Source organism: Leuciscus leuciscus (genome assembly GCF_965113295.1).
Source record: "Leuciscus leuciscus genome assembly, chromosome: 19".
Classification (NCBI taxonomy): domain Eukaryota; kingdom Metazoa; phylum Chordata; class Actinopteri; order Cypriniformes; family Leuciscidae; genus Leuciscus; species Leuciscus leuciscus.
In genome coordinates, this window is record NC_138743.1 from 13,704,167 (window position 1) to 13,719,681 (window position 15,515).

At 35.5% G+C, this 15,515-nt stretch overlaps 3 protein-coding genes across 8 annotated transcripts; 2 read left to right on the forward strand and 1 right to left on the reverse strand.

Moving 5' to 3' along the window:
• Positions 1 to 863: 863 nt before the first annotated feature.
• On the reverse strand, positions 864 to 2,545 carry LOC309482234 (14 kDa phosphohistidine phosphatase). Its single transcript, XM_082147523.1, has 3 exons — positions 2,349 to 2,545; positions 1,831 to 1,955; positions 864 to 1,535 (listed from the first exon to the last, which is right to left on the reverse strand). Exons 1-3 carry the CDS (start codon positions 2,488 to 2,490, stop codon positions 1,455 to 1,457), a joined length of 348 nt encoding a protein of 115 aa, XP_082003649.1. The 5' UTR covers positions 2,491 to 2,545; the 3' UTR covers positions 864 to 1,454.
• Positions 2,546 to 4,618: 2,073 nt separating this feature from the next.
• On the forward strand, positions 4,619 to 10,102 carry sele (selectin E). 2 transcript variants are annotated; one of them, XM_082146963.1, is made up of 18 exons: positions 4,701 to 4,986; positions 5,078 to 5,135; positions 5,231 to 5,617; positions 5,766 to 5,876; positions 5,968 to 6,159; positions 6,251 to 6,442; positions 6,549 to 6,737; positions 6,829 to 7,020; positions 7,126 to 7,314; positions 7,407 to 7,598; positions 7,703 to 7,891; positions 7,984 to 8,184; positions 8,457 to 8,633; positions 8,912 to 9,091; positions 9,191 to 9,313; positions 9,465 to 9,486; positions 9,620 to 9,693; positions 9,800 to 10,102. In XM_082146963.1, exons 1-17 carry the CDS (start codon positions 4,984 to 4,986, stop codon positions 9,675 to 9,677), a joined length of 2,655 nt encoding a protein of 884 aa, XP_082003089.1. In that variant the 5' UTR covers positions 4,701 to 4,983; the 3' UTR covers positions 9,678 to 9,693; positions 9,800 to 10,102. The 2 variants fall into 2 exon arrangements, with proteins under 2 accessions (XP_082003090.1, XP_082003089.1); XM_082146964.1 differs by lacking the exons at positions 7,703 to 7,891; positions 7,984 to 8,184 and having other exon boundaries at positions 4,619 to 4,986.
• Positions 10,103 to 10,248: 146 nt separating this feature from the next.
• Positions 10,249 to 15,473, forward strand: LOC309481878 (L-selectin). 5 transcript variants are annotated; one of them, XM_082146976.1, is made up of 9 exons: positions 10,249 to 11,907; positions 12,396 to 12,459; positions 12,550 to 12,918; positions 13,060 to 13,194; positions 13,438 to 13,626; positions 13,702 to 13,881; positions 14,950 to 15,027; positions 15,139 to 15,167; positions 15,272 to 15,473. In XM_082146976.1, the coding sequence occupies exons 1-8, from the start codon at positions 11,848 to 11,850 to the stop codon at positions 15,147 to 15,149; spliced, it is 1,086 nt and encodes a 361-aa protein (XP_082003102.1). In that variant the 5' UTR covers positions 10,249 to 11,847; the 3' UTR covers positions 15,150 to 15,167; positions 15,272 to 15,473. The 5 variants fall into 5 exon arrangements, 4 of the variants coding, with proteins under 4 accessions (XP_082003102.1, XP_082003100.1, XP_082003101.1 ...); XM_082146974.1 differs by having other exon boundaries at positions 15,146 to 15,167; XM_082146975.1 differs by having other exon boundaries at positions 13,060 to 13,167; positions 15,146 to 15,167.
• Positions 15,474 to 15,515: the final 42 nt, after the last annotated feature.

Genomic DNA, 15,515 nt, shown 5'->3' on the forward strand with positions numbered 1-15,515 from the left:
AAATTTTGAGAAGGCCATTGCTCAAACAAATCACTTTGCACTGGCAGTGGCACCTATTACGATAACTTTACTAGAACCAATAATATACTACTGACGAAAAAAATTCAAGTCTGGTCATTTGAATAGCTTTTTCATACACTCTAAACAAAAATGGTGCTAAATAGCACTAAAAGTGGTTAATTGGCTTGTAATCATAGGGGAACCACTTTAAGTGCCATATAGCAGCTATCTTTAAAGGTGCTACACAGCTCCTTTGTCAAATGGTGCTACGTAGAACCATAAGAGGTGCCATATAGTACCTTGATTGTTTACAATTGCTTCAACAAAAATGGTGCTCAACAGTACCCAACAGTGGTTCTTTGGCTCGTAATAATAGGGGAACCTCTTTTGGTACTATGTGGCACTTAAGAAGCTTTATAGCACATTTGTCAAATGGTGCTATATAGAAAAAAAACATTTTTTTTGAGGTAGTAGGGCCCATTATCATGCCAGAAACTACAATTGATGAGTCAATATGTTTCTAAATGACACTTTTACTTAAAGATGGATAATTAATTATTTTAATGTTGTTTTTCTAATCCTATCACCAACTAAACTAAGAGACTAAGAGAGAGAGAGAGAACCTTTAAAGAACTGTAGGGGCTTAACGGGTTCTTTGTGTATGGCAGTGGTGCTATATACCACCTTAACCACCCCAAAGAACCGCCGAAGAACCAAACTGGGCTTAACAGGTTCTTCAAATGGCAGTAGTGCTATATAGCATCATAACCACCGCAAAGAACCACTGAAGAACCTTTTTTTTTTTTTTTAGAGTGTAAGGCTGTCTATGCTCTCTCATGTAACCTCTTAATGCTAATAGACAATGAGGGTCATATTCGTTTATTCAGGGTCTCAGGACACAGGAAATTAGTAAACGTTTTGATTCCAGAAACAGGATGGAAAAATCCCTTATGCACAATACACATGACATTGAATGAGATCCATTGAAAGGGTTCTACTGAAAATCACATATGTAACCATATAAATGTATGCTTTTTAAAATAATGGGTCTTTTTACAATTTAATTGTAATGGTGAAAACATAGTGTTTGGTTCTGTGTAATGTTTTTCACCAAATATGTGTGCTTGTGTATCTCAATGGCAAATTTCCCAATGGAGTCTAGTAAGAAGTTAACTAGACATACCATTCATGAATCATACAGATGCTCTATTATCTGTTCCTGATCTCTAAACCGACACATTCCACGACAGAGACAGGAGACAGGATATGTTTATCGCTGTGCAAAGCATGCAGAGTTCCTGTGTAGGTTAGACCCAAAATCAAGGTTAATGAAAAAGTTCAACTTTGACACTGTGGTGGACAATTATTTAATTTGCATCCAAATAAAAATGAGGTTTAGCTAAAGAGTTATAAAAAAATTACATTTTCACGAAAGGTTCATGGATTTGAGTCTTCTATTCCATAGTGATTTCATAGTCTTTAAAGACAGATTTGAGCTTTTCCACCGTGACAGCATGGTCAGCCTTCCCATATCCCTAGAAAAATAAAAGATATGTGAGACCATCTCTTTAAAGCAAGCTTAAAAGCAACATCTGGTTATTTGAAAATATAGGAAAGAATATTCATATATCCCCCAAATATTCAACCCAAAAAGAAGACTACACTTATTGATGCACTGCGATTTGTTAACTAATATCTGAATAGTAGGCCTACTTCTACCTTGTGTCTCTATGAAACACTATAGTTGTTGCGTGTGCCTGTGTTACCCCTGCTGTAATCTTAATTTATCTCATCATTTTAAGTAGTTGTTATAATGGTTACGTGTGTTACCGTAGACTCTCCAAACACCCGAAGTTTCTTTTCTGTGTTGTTGTGCTCAATCTTGCCACCTCCAAGACAATTACACTCCAGTCCCAAGGCCTCCATAGCAGGATTCACTTTTTCAAATATGTGAACTGAATAAAATAAATAATGAAAAGAATAAAGAGTCAAAATCATTCCAGCAATACTACCCATGATGTTTATTTTGAGATCTGCTGAAACAGATACAAGTTTGCCTGTCAACAGTTTTTGTATTCAACTAAACATTAATATAGCTATTACTATAACTTCTTCACAAATTAGCATCTCAATCAATCCACAAAATCAATTCAATGTTACCTGTCAATCATTTACAAATTTTTTTATGTTGACACTATTTTTCCTCAATGCCCATAAACAGAGAAGAACAGAGTGGATGTTACCAGCGGATTTATAAATAGCTGTCTGAAAAGGATAAAGTTAACATGCTGGCTTGCATACAGACATTCAGGCTATTGCACTAGGATTGCACTAGCGTGCACACTTACTGTGGTACTCCGCCGTTTTAGTTCCCCTCACTATCACTTTATGTTCAGTTCCACCTTTAACCTTTATGTTCACTAATATGTATTTAAACTGTCCCTCTGGATCAATGTCGACATCGGGCACTTTGCTCAGAGCGTCTGCCATCTTCGCTGTGGCAGCTACAGACAGCAGACGAACCTTTATAACGTTACAGTCACCACGCAACAAACTACAAACCGGAAGTACACAACAAAAATAACACGAAGAAAACAAATAAATACATTTGGTAATGTAGAACATTTAAAGTATGTGTCTTTTTAGAAATATGGTTAAACAGTTTGTAAGGAGCAGAAATTACTGAAAGGTGTAATTAATACAAAATATTATATAAATTCAGACAGTTATTATTTGACAGATCTGGTTTTAACGTTACATGCAGTTTATGTCAAACTTGAAAAAAAAAAAAAGAAATGAAAAAAAACTTAAGTTCGTCGTGTATCATTGTGCACGTTATCTCGCTTTGACCACCCCTTCCTTTCTGACCCGCGGCGGACTTTCCCTCTCAGCCGCCACCAGCAAGCAAGTTTGTCTATTCGAACAGATGATTTAAACTAATCGTCAATGCTGTGCTTCTTGTATAGCAATTTTTTTCTAGAGGCATCTAGAGGCAAGTAGTATTAGCTGACTAATACTAAATAATAAAAAAGGTTAATCCAATAAAAGATGAATTCAAGTAAATCTTTATTTATTAATTTATTAATTCACTCACAATCATTGACCATTTAAGTATGTGTTGTTTAATTGCACATGCCCCTCGGTTTTTACGACATTTAGCTAGAAACATGTGGCCCAAAATAACCACAAATGTGGCTAGAAACATGTGGCGCGTTGTTGACACATGTTGTCAAGATACAAAAAAGTATTAACAAAACAACAACAAAAAAACCCAAAGAGGGGGAGCTAACGTTACTTAAAAATACACAAGTCAAAGGCAAAAAGGTTAGAAAAAATAAAATTAACATTTGGAGCAGCACACAAGGGCTTAATCAAAACAGTAGTTTCCTAGATATGTGACTACACATTTTTCTTGCAATTTTAGTAGATTTGATCTTTTTCAGTGAGGTAAAAAACAATTTAAAATCATTTATATGTTGGTGTGTGCCATGTTTCCTGTCAGGCTGTACTTGTTAAATTAAGCTTTTAATAATAGTTTTTTTTTTTTTTTGCGAAATGTAATTTCCAATGGTCCAAGAGTGTCATTAGTTGAAGATTTTTTTTAAATTTTAATTAATTAATTCTAAATTCTAATTCAGTCTCGTGTGTGACCAGCTATAGACCTAGTACTAGCTTATTGTAACCAATAATATGCACATTGATCATTTAAATGAATAAAAACAATAAAAACAATCATACTCAATTTGAGTGTGTTTATATTTGTTTTCAAATAATAAGTTTGTATGAATTTAATATTATAAGAGATAAAGTTATCATCACATATTATTTTGACACGCTTTATTTACTTTTTATGTTCTTTGCTCGCACTAGTCATTGCCCTCATTACAGCTATTTCTGTAATACGGAAGCTGGTGGGTGCAACAGTTGTGCAAACACACTGAACTGAGTGGCATCCGAGAAGGGTCCAAGGGTCAAGGTCTCACGAGAAACCTTTGGGGAGCTGAAGTACAATAACAGCTTTTAAACAAAGCAAATTTTTAAACAGCAGAGCTAGGCTATAGCCTATTTCAACTAATTTAAATAGTCTCACACACACTTATTACTTTCTTACTTTTGAATTTAATTCAATTTAATTGTAAATATTTTATGGAAGTTCTGAAATACCTCTGTTCTTCAGAAGTTCTTAATCTGTTCTTATTACTTTTGTTTAATGTCAATATCTAGACTTAATTCATTGTCCTAAAATCTTCATATATGCTTATGTCATATTTACATGACCTTTACTTCACTGAGTAGTGTATAAAAATTACTATTAACTGTATTTCTATTGAAGAAACAGTAAAGGTGCCAAATGATTTTGCCAGTAATCATTTGGCACCTTTCCTATCATGCCCCTCTCAACTCATATTGTTTCTCTCTTTCCTTTATAAACAAAGCTGAAGATATTCACAGGAAATTCTCCCTGCTGATTACTTTTTCATACCAAAAAGTGAAAGTCGGAATTGTTCTTTAAAAGTTACATATTCAGTTGATTGATTTGAAACAAATGGACAATATGCATAGGAGAAATGTCAGATTACTATACAATAATTTGTCAAATAAAAAAAAAGTGTTAATTCCATTTCTAAATATAAAAATATACAGTCATCCTGCTGTGGCTCTATTGGACAAAAAGCTCTACAACATTTCCTGAGAGTTCACTTCTTCACACTACCACCTTGAGAATGTTAAACTCCCCCCAAAAAATTTAAGTGAAAGCAGTTTCCTCCTTGATCAGTGTTAGAGAGGGGTATTTCCAGAGACAGGAATCCCACTGCTTTTATTGGCTGATGTCACAAGTGGATCCGGGAAGGGAAGTCCTGAACCATAGCTGAGCTCCTATATAAATGCCCTAACATAGTGATTCCCAGACTAGAATCTCAAATCAGAAGACCTAGGAGACGACAGTCAACAGGACCATTTCATATCTGTACATCACTGACAATGGTAAGTAAAGCATTTAAAATGTGCATTTCTGTCATTTTAGTATCAATTAATTTTATGTTTATCCAATTGATATAGTTCTTTAATTTTGCAGGGCGTTTGCGTCAAAGTACCTGTGCACTTTTTTGCTTCCCTTGTTCTTATTTCTTCAGGTAAGAAAGTAAACCATTCTAGCATGTAAACTTTACTGAGTAAATACAACCTGTAAACATAGTTCATTCAAAGTTGCAATGGCTTAATTCCACAGTGCTAAACATATGGAGAGGCTCTGAAGGCTGGTCATACCATTCCTCCCACTTCAAAATGGACTGGGAACATGCCAGACAGTGGTGCAGGCAGAACTACACTGACATGGTGGCCATCCAGAACAAAGAGGAGATCTCTCACCTCAACAAATTTCTTCCAAAAGTCGATGGATATTACTGGATTGGCATTCGTAAAATTGATGACAGGTGGACCTGGGTGGGAACTAACAAGACACTTACCAAGGAAGCTGAGAACTGGGCAGATAAGGAGCCCAATAACGGAGGGAATAATGAAGACTGTGTGGAAATATATATTAAAAGAACGCAAGATGAAGGCAAATGGAATGATGAATCCTGCTTAAAGAAGAAGACTGCACTGTGCTACACAGGTAGGTAGCATTTATCCGTTTATAAGGTGTTGTAAGATCTTCTAACCAATGCATTTTCAATTGGAATGAAAAAAGAAGAGTAATTTTTTGGGTTTTTGTTGTATAAAGGCAACCATTAATGAATAGTTATGCACATTTTCTCCCTCAGCGTCCTGCAAGGATGACTCTTGTGTTAGTGGTCAAGGAGAATGTGTAGAAACCATAAACAGTCATACATGCTCATGCTTTAAAGGATTCTATGGAGAACGATGTGAACATGGTGGGTAATAATTCTCTACATACTGCTGACTGTATCTGTGTTGTCATTGAAAAGTGAAATTTAATTATATTACCGTCTTTCTGCTTCTCAGTTGTAAAATGCAAACCAAATGAAGTCACACCAGCAGGTCATGCTAGTGTCCAGTGCTTTCATCCCAAAGCACATTTCTCATATGACTCTCATTGTGAATACTCCTGTGAGGAGGGTTATGAACTAAAGGGCTCCAGTACAATAAGATGCACTTCTACAACAGAGTGGTCAAGCAAACCACCAACATGTCAACGTGAGTTTAATTTACACTAGGGAACATTACAGATGCTGTTCAAGACTCCTAAAATTCATTATCTTTCAAATGTCTGTGAATCTTTTTGCAGTTATTCAATGCCCAGAGCTGATCAAACCACAGGAAGGTGAAATGCAGTGTAATCATCCGCTGGGCCGATTCAGCTACCAATCCACCTGTGAGTTTGTATGTAAAGAAGGATATAAGCTGCGAGACAACAGGTCCTCTACACTGTTCTGTGGAGCAACGGGACGCTGGAATGATTCACAACCCACTTGTGAAAGTAAGAAGGGTCATGTTTTTACATAAAGTTTTGTTGCAGGTCTGCTCTTAGTTCTTTGAAACTAGGCACAAGAGTTTAATCATGGTCCTGTTTTATTGTTTTTCAGTTGTAAAATGCAAATCGGAGGACCTCACACCACCAGATCATGCTACCGTTCAGTGCTCTGATCCTACCGATTTTTCATATGACTCTCAGTGTGAATACTCCTGTGAGGAGGGTTATGAACTAAAGGGCTCCAGTACAACAAGATGCACTTCTACAACAGAGTGGTCAAGCAAACCACCAACATGTCAACGTGAGTTTAATTTACACTAGGGAACATTACAGATGCTGTTCAAGACTCCTAAAATTCATTATCTTTCAAATGTCTGTGAATCTTTTTGCAGTTATTCAATGCCCAGAGCTGATCAAACCACAGGAAGGTGAAATGCGGTGTAATCATCCACTGAGCCGATTCAGCTACCGATCCACCTGTGAGTTTGTATGTAAAGAAGGATATAAGCTGCGAGACAACAGGTCCTCTACACTGTTCTGTGGAGCAACGGGACGCTGGAATGATTCAAAACCCACTTGTGAAAGTAAGAAGGGTCATGTTTTTACATAAAGTTTAGTTGCAGGTCTGCTCTTAGTTCTTTGAAACTAGGCACATGAGTTTAAGTATGGTCCTGTTTTTTGTTTTTCAGTTGTAAAATGCAAATCGGAGGACCTCACACCACCAGATCATGCTACCGTTCAGTGCTCTGATCCTACCGATTTTTCATATGACTCTCAGTGTGAATACTCCTGTGAGGAGGGTTATGAACTAAAGGGCTCCAGTACAACAAGATGCACTTCTACAACAGAGTGGTCAAGCAAACCACCAACATGTGAACGTGAGTTTAATTTACACTAGAGAACATTTACAGATGCTGTTCAAAACTGCCTAAACTAATTTTCTTTGAAATGTCTGTGAATCTTTTTGCAGTTATTCAATGTCCAGAGCTGATCAAACCACAGGAAGGTGAAATGCGGTGTAATCATCCGATGGGCCAATTCAGCTACCGATCCACCTGTGAGTTTGTATGTAAAGAAGGATATAAGCTGCAAGACCACAGCTCCTCTACACTGTTCTGTGGAGCAACGGGACACTGGAATGATTCACAACCCACTTGTGAAAGTAAGAAGCATCATGTTTTTACATAGTTTAGTTGCAGGTCTGCTCTTAGTTCTTTGAAACTAGGCACATGAGTTTAAGTATGGTCCTGTTTTATTGTTTTTCAGTTGTAAAATGCAAATCGGAGGACCTCACACCACCAGATCATGCTACCGTCCAGTGCTCTGATACTACCGATTTTTCATATGACTCTCAGTGTGAATACTCCTGTGAGGAGGGTTATGAACTAAAGGGCTCCAGTACAACAAGATGCACTTCTACAACAGAGTGGTCAAGCAAACCACCAACATGTGAACGTGGGTTTAATTTACACTAGGGAACATTTACAGATGCTGTTCAAAACTGCTAAAATTCATTATTTTTTAAATGTCTGTGAATCTTTTTGCAGTTATTCAATGTCCAGAGCTGATCAAACCACAGGAAGGTGAAATGCAGTGTAATCATCCGCTGGGCCGATTCAGCTACCAATCCACCTGTGAGTTTGTATGTAAAGAAGGATATAAGCTGCGAGACAACAGGTCCTCTACACTGTTCTGTGGAGCAACGGGACACTGGAATGATTCACAACCCACTTGTGAAAGTAAGAAGGGTGGGGATCAGTGTTGTTTTAGTATTCTAATAGCTTTTATTTTTATACATTTTTAGTAGTTTTAATTTTAGTAAAATTTTTTTAAATTTTGTTATGCTTTTGTCATTTTTATTTGTTGTTGTAAATATTACTGCTTAGTTTTAATTAAATATTTCTTTATAATTTATTAAGCTGAAAACATGAATGGAATTTATGTTGTGCAAGGCAAAACACATCAGATATATATTTGCAAAGAAAAACTCATTGGAAAAACTTTTCTTCTTACCACTCAGTTCATCACTGCCCAGCCCTTGGCAGTCCTGTCAATGGAGAGCTGAGTTGTACTTCAAGCTTTAGTTATGGGAGCAAATGCAGCTTTGATTGTGTAGAAGGATTCCTCCTCCAGGGGGCTTTAGAGATCAGCTGTACAAAAATGGCAAAGTGGAGTCAGGAACCACCTCACTGTGAAGGTAATAAACAAACTCCTGCCTCATTTGTGGATTTACACACTGTAGAAAAAGACATTATCAATAAGTCATGACAGCATATGTTTTTACATTACTTCAACTCATCAAAATAATTTAAGCCATTTGAAACTTTTTTTTTTAAGTTACACGAGATTCGACAAATTTTTTAAGTCAGTGTAATGTCATTTAAGTTGAAATTACTTACACAGTCAAGTTTATTGTACTTAAAAATTGTATGCATTTTTATAATGCAAAATACTTTTTCTTTTTCAACTCTGTAGCAGTGGTATGTCCACAACTTCCTGAGCCAATCAACGGGCATATGAACTGCTCATCTGAAGATCCCATCTTCGGCACCGTCTGCACCTTCAGTTGTCTTGACGGCCACCAACTTATCAGTGATGAGATAATGACGTGCAACCTCAATGGGAGCTGGTCAGGGGAAGTGGCATTGTGTCAAGGTAAACAGCTAACAATGATTGTTGTGGGATGCAGATATGTAATTTCAGTGTTGAAGTGAGAAAGACATTCTACAGCTTTCCTTTTATCTGTATTTTCAGCTCATCCTGATCCTTCTGCATCACTTATCAAAGCGACAGAAGTGACTCTTGGGGTTGCTGGTATTATCAGCAGCTCCAGTCTGTTCTTAGTCTACTGGATACTGAAGAGACTGAGGAGTAAAGGTGAGTCAAACAGCCTACTGAGTTTTTTTAAATTGCTACATGCGATGATCCCATATTTCATATAGTTGACTAGAATATGTTCTTCCATATAATTATTTAATAATATACCCAAAATGAACTAAAATGCTAATTTATGTATTTTTGTTTTCAGCTGACAAGTTTGACCTGAACAGGTGAGATATGGCTTATTTAGCAATTATATCCTTCTTTTTTTTTACATTATTACTTTTGTTATTTATCTTATGGCATTTGGTTTATCCAGACTTAATCCTGTTTAACTCTGCGTTTGTCTATTTCAATTTTTAGTACCACGGATATTGAGGATCCACCACAGGTTTATAAGAGTGTTGACAGTCTCATATAGTCTCAAACTACACAAGGTGAGGATATATCCCTCATGCACATATACAGGCCAGTATTGCTAATGATAGTGATGTAGTTTGTGAACAATTCATTGAAAAACTAATTCAACCTTCCTTTTCACAGGAATCTATCACTGCTGCATCGCTGGACAGGAAAATTCATGTAATTTCATTTCCAAATGATTTGAAACTTTTAATGTGATAAGATATTCTTTAAACTCAATCTGATGGACATTACCATTTTATCAGGCAACAGTCCTAATTGAATTTGATTTCTTCTTCCCAATGGAAGCTTTTATTATATACTTGACTGAACATATTGTTCTGTATGGTTTAAATATTTTTTATGTTATTAATGTACACTATTTTATGTACTATTTATTGTTCCAAAACAGTATTGGTCAAATTAAACTATTTGAAAGTCAAACTTTGTTGGTTTACATTTACATGACATCATGACTTGGGTGTTTCAATGCCTTTTCCTCTTTCAGATGAGTGCCTAAATCTTCACTAAAGCATACATCATTAGCATATAAAGCATTATCATTTTACAATATCAAATATATAAAAAAAAACTTTCAATGTGATTGATCATTCCATTTGTAGAATGATCAGCAGAATATTTTAATCTTAAAGAGATTGTTCACCATAAAATTAAAAATAAGTCATCGTTTACTCACCTCATGCTTTTCGTTCTGTCCCGCTCTCGCTTGTCCATATAATGGCAGCGTCAATCTTTTTTAAAAAGACGCAGAAGTATCACAGAATTATCCCATTCCGTATATTCCAAGTGTTCTGGGGTAAAAAATACCCCATAGATATACCTATGTTATAGATATACCTCATGTTGATAGAGTTTGGTAAAAAACAAACCGAAATGTAATGTATTATTTAACAAAATTCTTGACCTTGCCCATTGATTGGTCTTTCCCTGGACGTGCTCATTCGTGAAACTATTAGCACCACTGTTCACTCCATCTCACCCAGAAAAAGCACAAGTTGTGAGAAATCAAGATTAACAAAAACATAACATGAAATACAACCCATGCATCTTCTTCTCTGAAATGAATATATCCGTTGTGTTTGTCGTAACAAGTTATCGTGTTCACATCTGTCAACTGTCAAGACTTACATGAGACAAACAGAGTCCCAGTGATATTTTACTCAGTGACGAAAGTACACGTGTACTTTTTTTTCTCAATTTTGATTTCTCACAAATTGTAGGTTATGCTTTTTCTTTTTCGGAGTGAACTGCAACGCTAATAGTCTCACGAACATCGTGCAGCAGTGCAGAGAAGACCAATGGCCATGGTCAAGAATTTCTCTTAATAATAGGCCTACATTGCATTTTGGTTTGTTTTTCACTAAACCCTATCGGCGGTATACCCCTAGAACACTTGGAATATGGCACTTGTCACATGGGATCATTCTGTGATGCTGGCCGGTATTCACTATTATATGGATGAGCGCAAACGGGACATTTTTTTAACAATTTACCGTTTGTGGTCCATAAAAGAAAGAAAGGCATAGGCTATGGCATTAGAACAACACCAGGGTGAGTAAATGATGACATCATTTTTATTTTAGGGTGAACTATCCCTTTAACACCTAAATAAAGGTTGTAATTTAAGTCACTGCACCTCTTTATCTTTCCTCACCTAAGTGCATAAACCCAATAGCATTGTGAGTGCAGTGAAAGGTTTTGTTTAAATAACCCGGGTCATGTTCATCTGGTCGTTTCCTGTGACTGTGTCCTTCCCTGAAGCAGCGTATTATCAGGGAGTGTATGTTTGTTTTATAATATATTTTTTAGTTAGTTTATACCTTATAGTGGTTAAAGTGTCTCTTGAAATGTACCTCATTTTAATATTTTAATTCTTTTTTTAAATGAAGTCTGGTGTTCGATTATCAAAATCATCTAATCATCATGTTCATCTCAGCACAATTCAATGAGATGATTTTTTAAAAAGATAAATTAACATATAAAAGATGACCAGTCATTTCTAGAAAGTGGCATTCTTTTATTCTCGTTACGTAATGTTTATTCTCTCAAACCTGAGAAGAAAACATCCTGCAATTTAATGCGAACGACTGATATATATGGTGGGAAAACCCATTTTGCTTACAGAGCAAAAGAAACTTCATGTGAGAACAGACTGGTGAAAAGCAACTATGAACAAAATTCCTCTAACGACAAGTGATTCAGTTGAAATGAATCTAAAGAAGACCACGGTATGTATCTAATATGAGTCTTTGCATTTTATTATAAGCTTTTTGGTTTAATAAAAACCTTATTTTTTAACTGCATTTATATACGCAATTTGTCACCTTTGGCTTTTGGCTTGCTTGAACTGCCTGCATTGACACCATATGAGAACTGAACTGAGCTGGACGATGACATCATTGTTTTCTTCAGTGCGACTATATATATATATATATATATATATATATATTATATATATATATTTATATATATATATATATATATATGAACTAAATGTATAACTTTTTTACTAAAAAACATCACTGAACATCACTGAACATCACTTACTTAAGCTGGACTATGACGCTATTTTCTCAGATCTGCTGTACAGCAGGAACAAACTTTGCAGCATTATTTTCCTGTTATCACTGTAAAGCTGCTTTGAATCAATCTGAATGGTAAAAAGCGCTATATAAATAAAGGTGAATTGAATTAAGTGGCTGTTTTTATTGTTTAGACTGGAGGTGTTGTGAAGCTTAGAGCTATATCTGTGCACATAGGAGTTTTCTGGCTGATACTGGGTGAGTGTATTCTACATTCATCAACCTTGAAGAATAAAATAAACTTGAGAAAGAGATTTAACTTGAACTTTTCATTTCCAAACATTACAGTCAGTGTTGAAGGATGGACGTATCACTTAGATAACACGACAATGACCTGGAATGAGGCACGGGAGTGGTGTCAAAGACATTACACAGACATTGTAGTGATTCACAATGAAAATGTAACAAATTTCCTTAAAACACAATGGGAAAGTAGATCCTCGAGTCCTTACTATTGGATTGGACTCAGAAAGATCAATGGCAGTTGGACGTGGGTTGCCAATGGACAGATCATGAACTATGAAAACTGGGCAGACCATGAGCCCAACAATGCTGAATCTCATGAAAACTGTGTGGAAATGTCCAGCAACGACAAAAACCTTGGCAAGTGGAACGATGAAGGCTGCAGTATAAAAAAGTATCCTGTGTGTCACAAAGGTAAGGATTCTGAGTTAGTTTTTCAATTTTTCAATTTCATTTATTTTTCAGTTAGTCTATAAGACATCTCTGTGAGAGAAACACTGAGTTATTAACAGTCCAGAAAGGATGTTTCTTATAAATCTATATTTTTTCTTTCAGCACAATGTCTAAACAATTCATGCAGTAATAATGGGCTCTGCGAAGAACAAGTCAACGACTTCACCTGTGAATGTAAGCCAGGTTTCTCTGGAGCACGGTGTGAAACAGGTCAGAACAAACAGTATTTAAACAAATGTAAAGTGGTGAAATATCTATCTATGAAGTGAAATATATAATAATTTAAATTAGTGGGGAAAAAAACAATGTTAAATGGATAAAACTGGATATAATCCTGAATAGTTTATATTACGAAAATCTTTACTTACGACATTCCTTAAACATGACATTTTCTCTCTCTCTCTCTCTCTCTCTCTCTCTCTCTCTCTCTCTCTCTCTCTCTCTCTCTCTCTCTCTCTCTCTCTCTCTCTCTCTCTCCAGTCGTGTCATGTGAGCAACTGTCCGCACCACCGCATGGCTGGATGAAATGCTCCGGTCTGTATGGGAATCATTCCCTCAACTCAAACTGTAAATTTTCCTGTGCTGGTGGTTATAAGCTGATTGGCACAGCTGAGCTCAAATGCAATTCATCAGGTGCATGGAACGCACCTCCACCTTCATGTGCAACAGGTACAATATATATTTCAATAGTAGGATTCTGTGTTTGCACTGATATATCTCTTAATAGTTGTCTTCCGCTTGCAGTGGAGTGTTTTCCCCTTCTTTTGTTTGGTGGTGGAATGATGAACTGCACTGAAGGACATGACAGCTTCAGATCTGCCTGTAGAGTACAGTGTCCACCTGGACGTTTGCTTCTGGGCTTTACTGAGTTCACCTGCAAAGCTGATGGCATGTGGGAGTCTTCCTTTCCATTGATGTGTGCTAGTAAGGAGTTCACACTTTTCAGTTGTGCCCCACAGATATGGAGTATAATGAGAGCATGTTGGTCTTAACAGTGTGTGAATTTTTTTTTAACAATTTCATTTGAAAAGGATTGGTTATTTACTCATTTTAAAATATCTAGAAATATTCACCCTACCAACCAGGGTCTATATTCCTATATTCCTACCAACCATCTATATTCCTAATCATGAATATGCAGCCTTGGAAATAACCATTTAAAAAAAAAAAAATGTACTAAACGCATAAAAAATCAAAGTTCCAAAAGGCTTTTTTTTTTTTTTTTTTTGCTGCAATGCCATATAGAAGAACCATTTTTTGGTTTCCCAAAGATCATTTCTGTCAAACTTCTTACATGAACCATTTTCTCTTAGTGTGAAGAACATTTTAATAATCTGAAGAACCTTTTAAAGCATCTTTTGTGTAATGGTAGGGTTCAATGGATGTTAAATGTTCTTTATGGAACCATCAATAGCAATAAGCAACCTTTATTTTCACCCTATAAGCCTCTATTTCAACCCCTTAGACAGAGTATGTTTTCATATTTAGTTAATACGTACAATAATATATTTATAATATGAACTGATTTAATTCTGAATCATTCAGACAAACAATTTCTCTTTCAAAAACCACCCGTTACATTTAATGAACATTATTCTATATGATGTATGAACCCAATGGTCAAAAATATGATTAAATGAACCAATTATTTATTTATTTACACACTAAAATAATAAGGACAATAAAACAAACAAACAAAATCAAACAAACAAACAATGACAACAACAAAAGAAGAGATCTGAGTACAAGTATTACAGCACCTGAGATGCACTTACACAATCTGGAAATTTGCCCATCAAATGAGTAAATGACTCCCACATGCTCAAGAAAACATGCTCTTTCCTTAATAAAATGAATCCTTTCCAAATGCATAATCTTAACTCTATTATTTTTAAAGGGAAGAAATGTCAGGGAACAAAAAAATGAATCAACTGTTGTTTTTACATTTTTATATAAAAAGAATACTTAGAATCTTGTTATATTTTTCCTCAGATCTTGTCCATTTTCTAATTGCTCTTTTGGCATCTGTTGTCATCTCAGTGTTTTGTGGCTGTTTTTGTTGCAGAAAGAGTGAGTATAGTGTGAAGTGTTGAAGGATTTATCAAATATTAAAAAAAAAAATTATTCCAAAGAGAAAAATATATATATTTTAAAATGTTTTCTTTTTCCTTTTTAAATTTGGTTGTAGATAAAAAGGCTGTGAGACTGAGGTAAATTGTGTTTACTTAACATTTTCTAGCCAGTTTCTCTGATTTATATTATTTAGATTACAATTAACCATACATAAATCTTACTCCACCATGTTTTCTTGCAGAACTCAACAGGAAATGCTGAATCCAGCATTTGAAGCTGAACACACACCACTTGATGGACCTCTATGTTCAGCATAAAGATGTCTGACAATAACTGGATTGATGTTAGAGATTTTTTTTTTATTGTCAAATCTTCTTCAGTTCATTCTTGTTTTGATACTTTGTATGTGAAAAAAAGAAATAAAGTAAATTATCCCATTGTTATCTTTTGATCAAAAATGCTTGATGTATAGCTGTAAAAAAATT

Coding starts and splice junctions, on each gene's coding strand:
- LOC309482234 (XM_082147523.1), bottom strand. CDS start 2,490: ATGGCAGACGCTCTGAGCAAAGTGCCCGATGTCGACATTGATCCAGAG. Junction 1,956..2,348: donor TAAAACGGCGGAGTACCACA/GTAAGTGTGCAC, acceptor TATTTTATTCAG/TTCACATATTTGAAAAAGTG. Junction 1,536..1,830: donor GGGTGTTTGGAGAGTCTACG/GTAACACACGTA, acceptor TTATTTTTCTAG/GGATATGGGAAGGCTGACCA.
- sele (XM_082146963.1), top strand. Junction 7,892..7,983: donor CAAACCACCAACATGTGAAC/GTGGGTTTAATT, acceptor ATCTTTTTGCAG/TTATTCAATGTCCAGAGCTG. Junction 9,314..9,464: donor GAAGAGACTGAGGAGTAAAG/GTGAGTCAAACA, acceptor TTTTGTTTTCAG/CTGACAAGTTTGACCTGAAC.
- LOC309481878 (XM_082146974.1), top strand. CDS start 11,848: ATGAACAAAATTCCTCTAACGACAAGTGATTCAGTTGAAATGAATCTA. Junction 12,919..13,059: donor GTATCCTGTGTGTCACAAAG/GTAAGGATTCTG, acceptor TTTTTCTTTCAG/CACAATGTCTAAACAATTCA. Junction 13,882..14,949: donor CTTTCCATTGATGTGTGCTA/GTAAGGAGTTCA, acceptor ATTTTTCCTCAG/ATCTTGTCCATTTTCTAATT.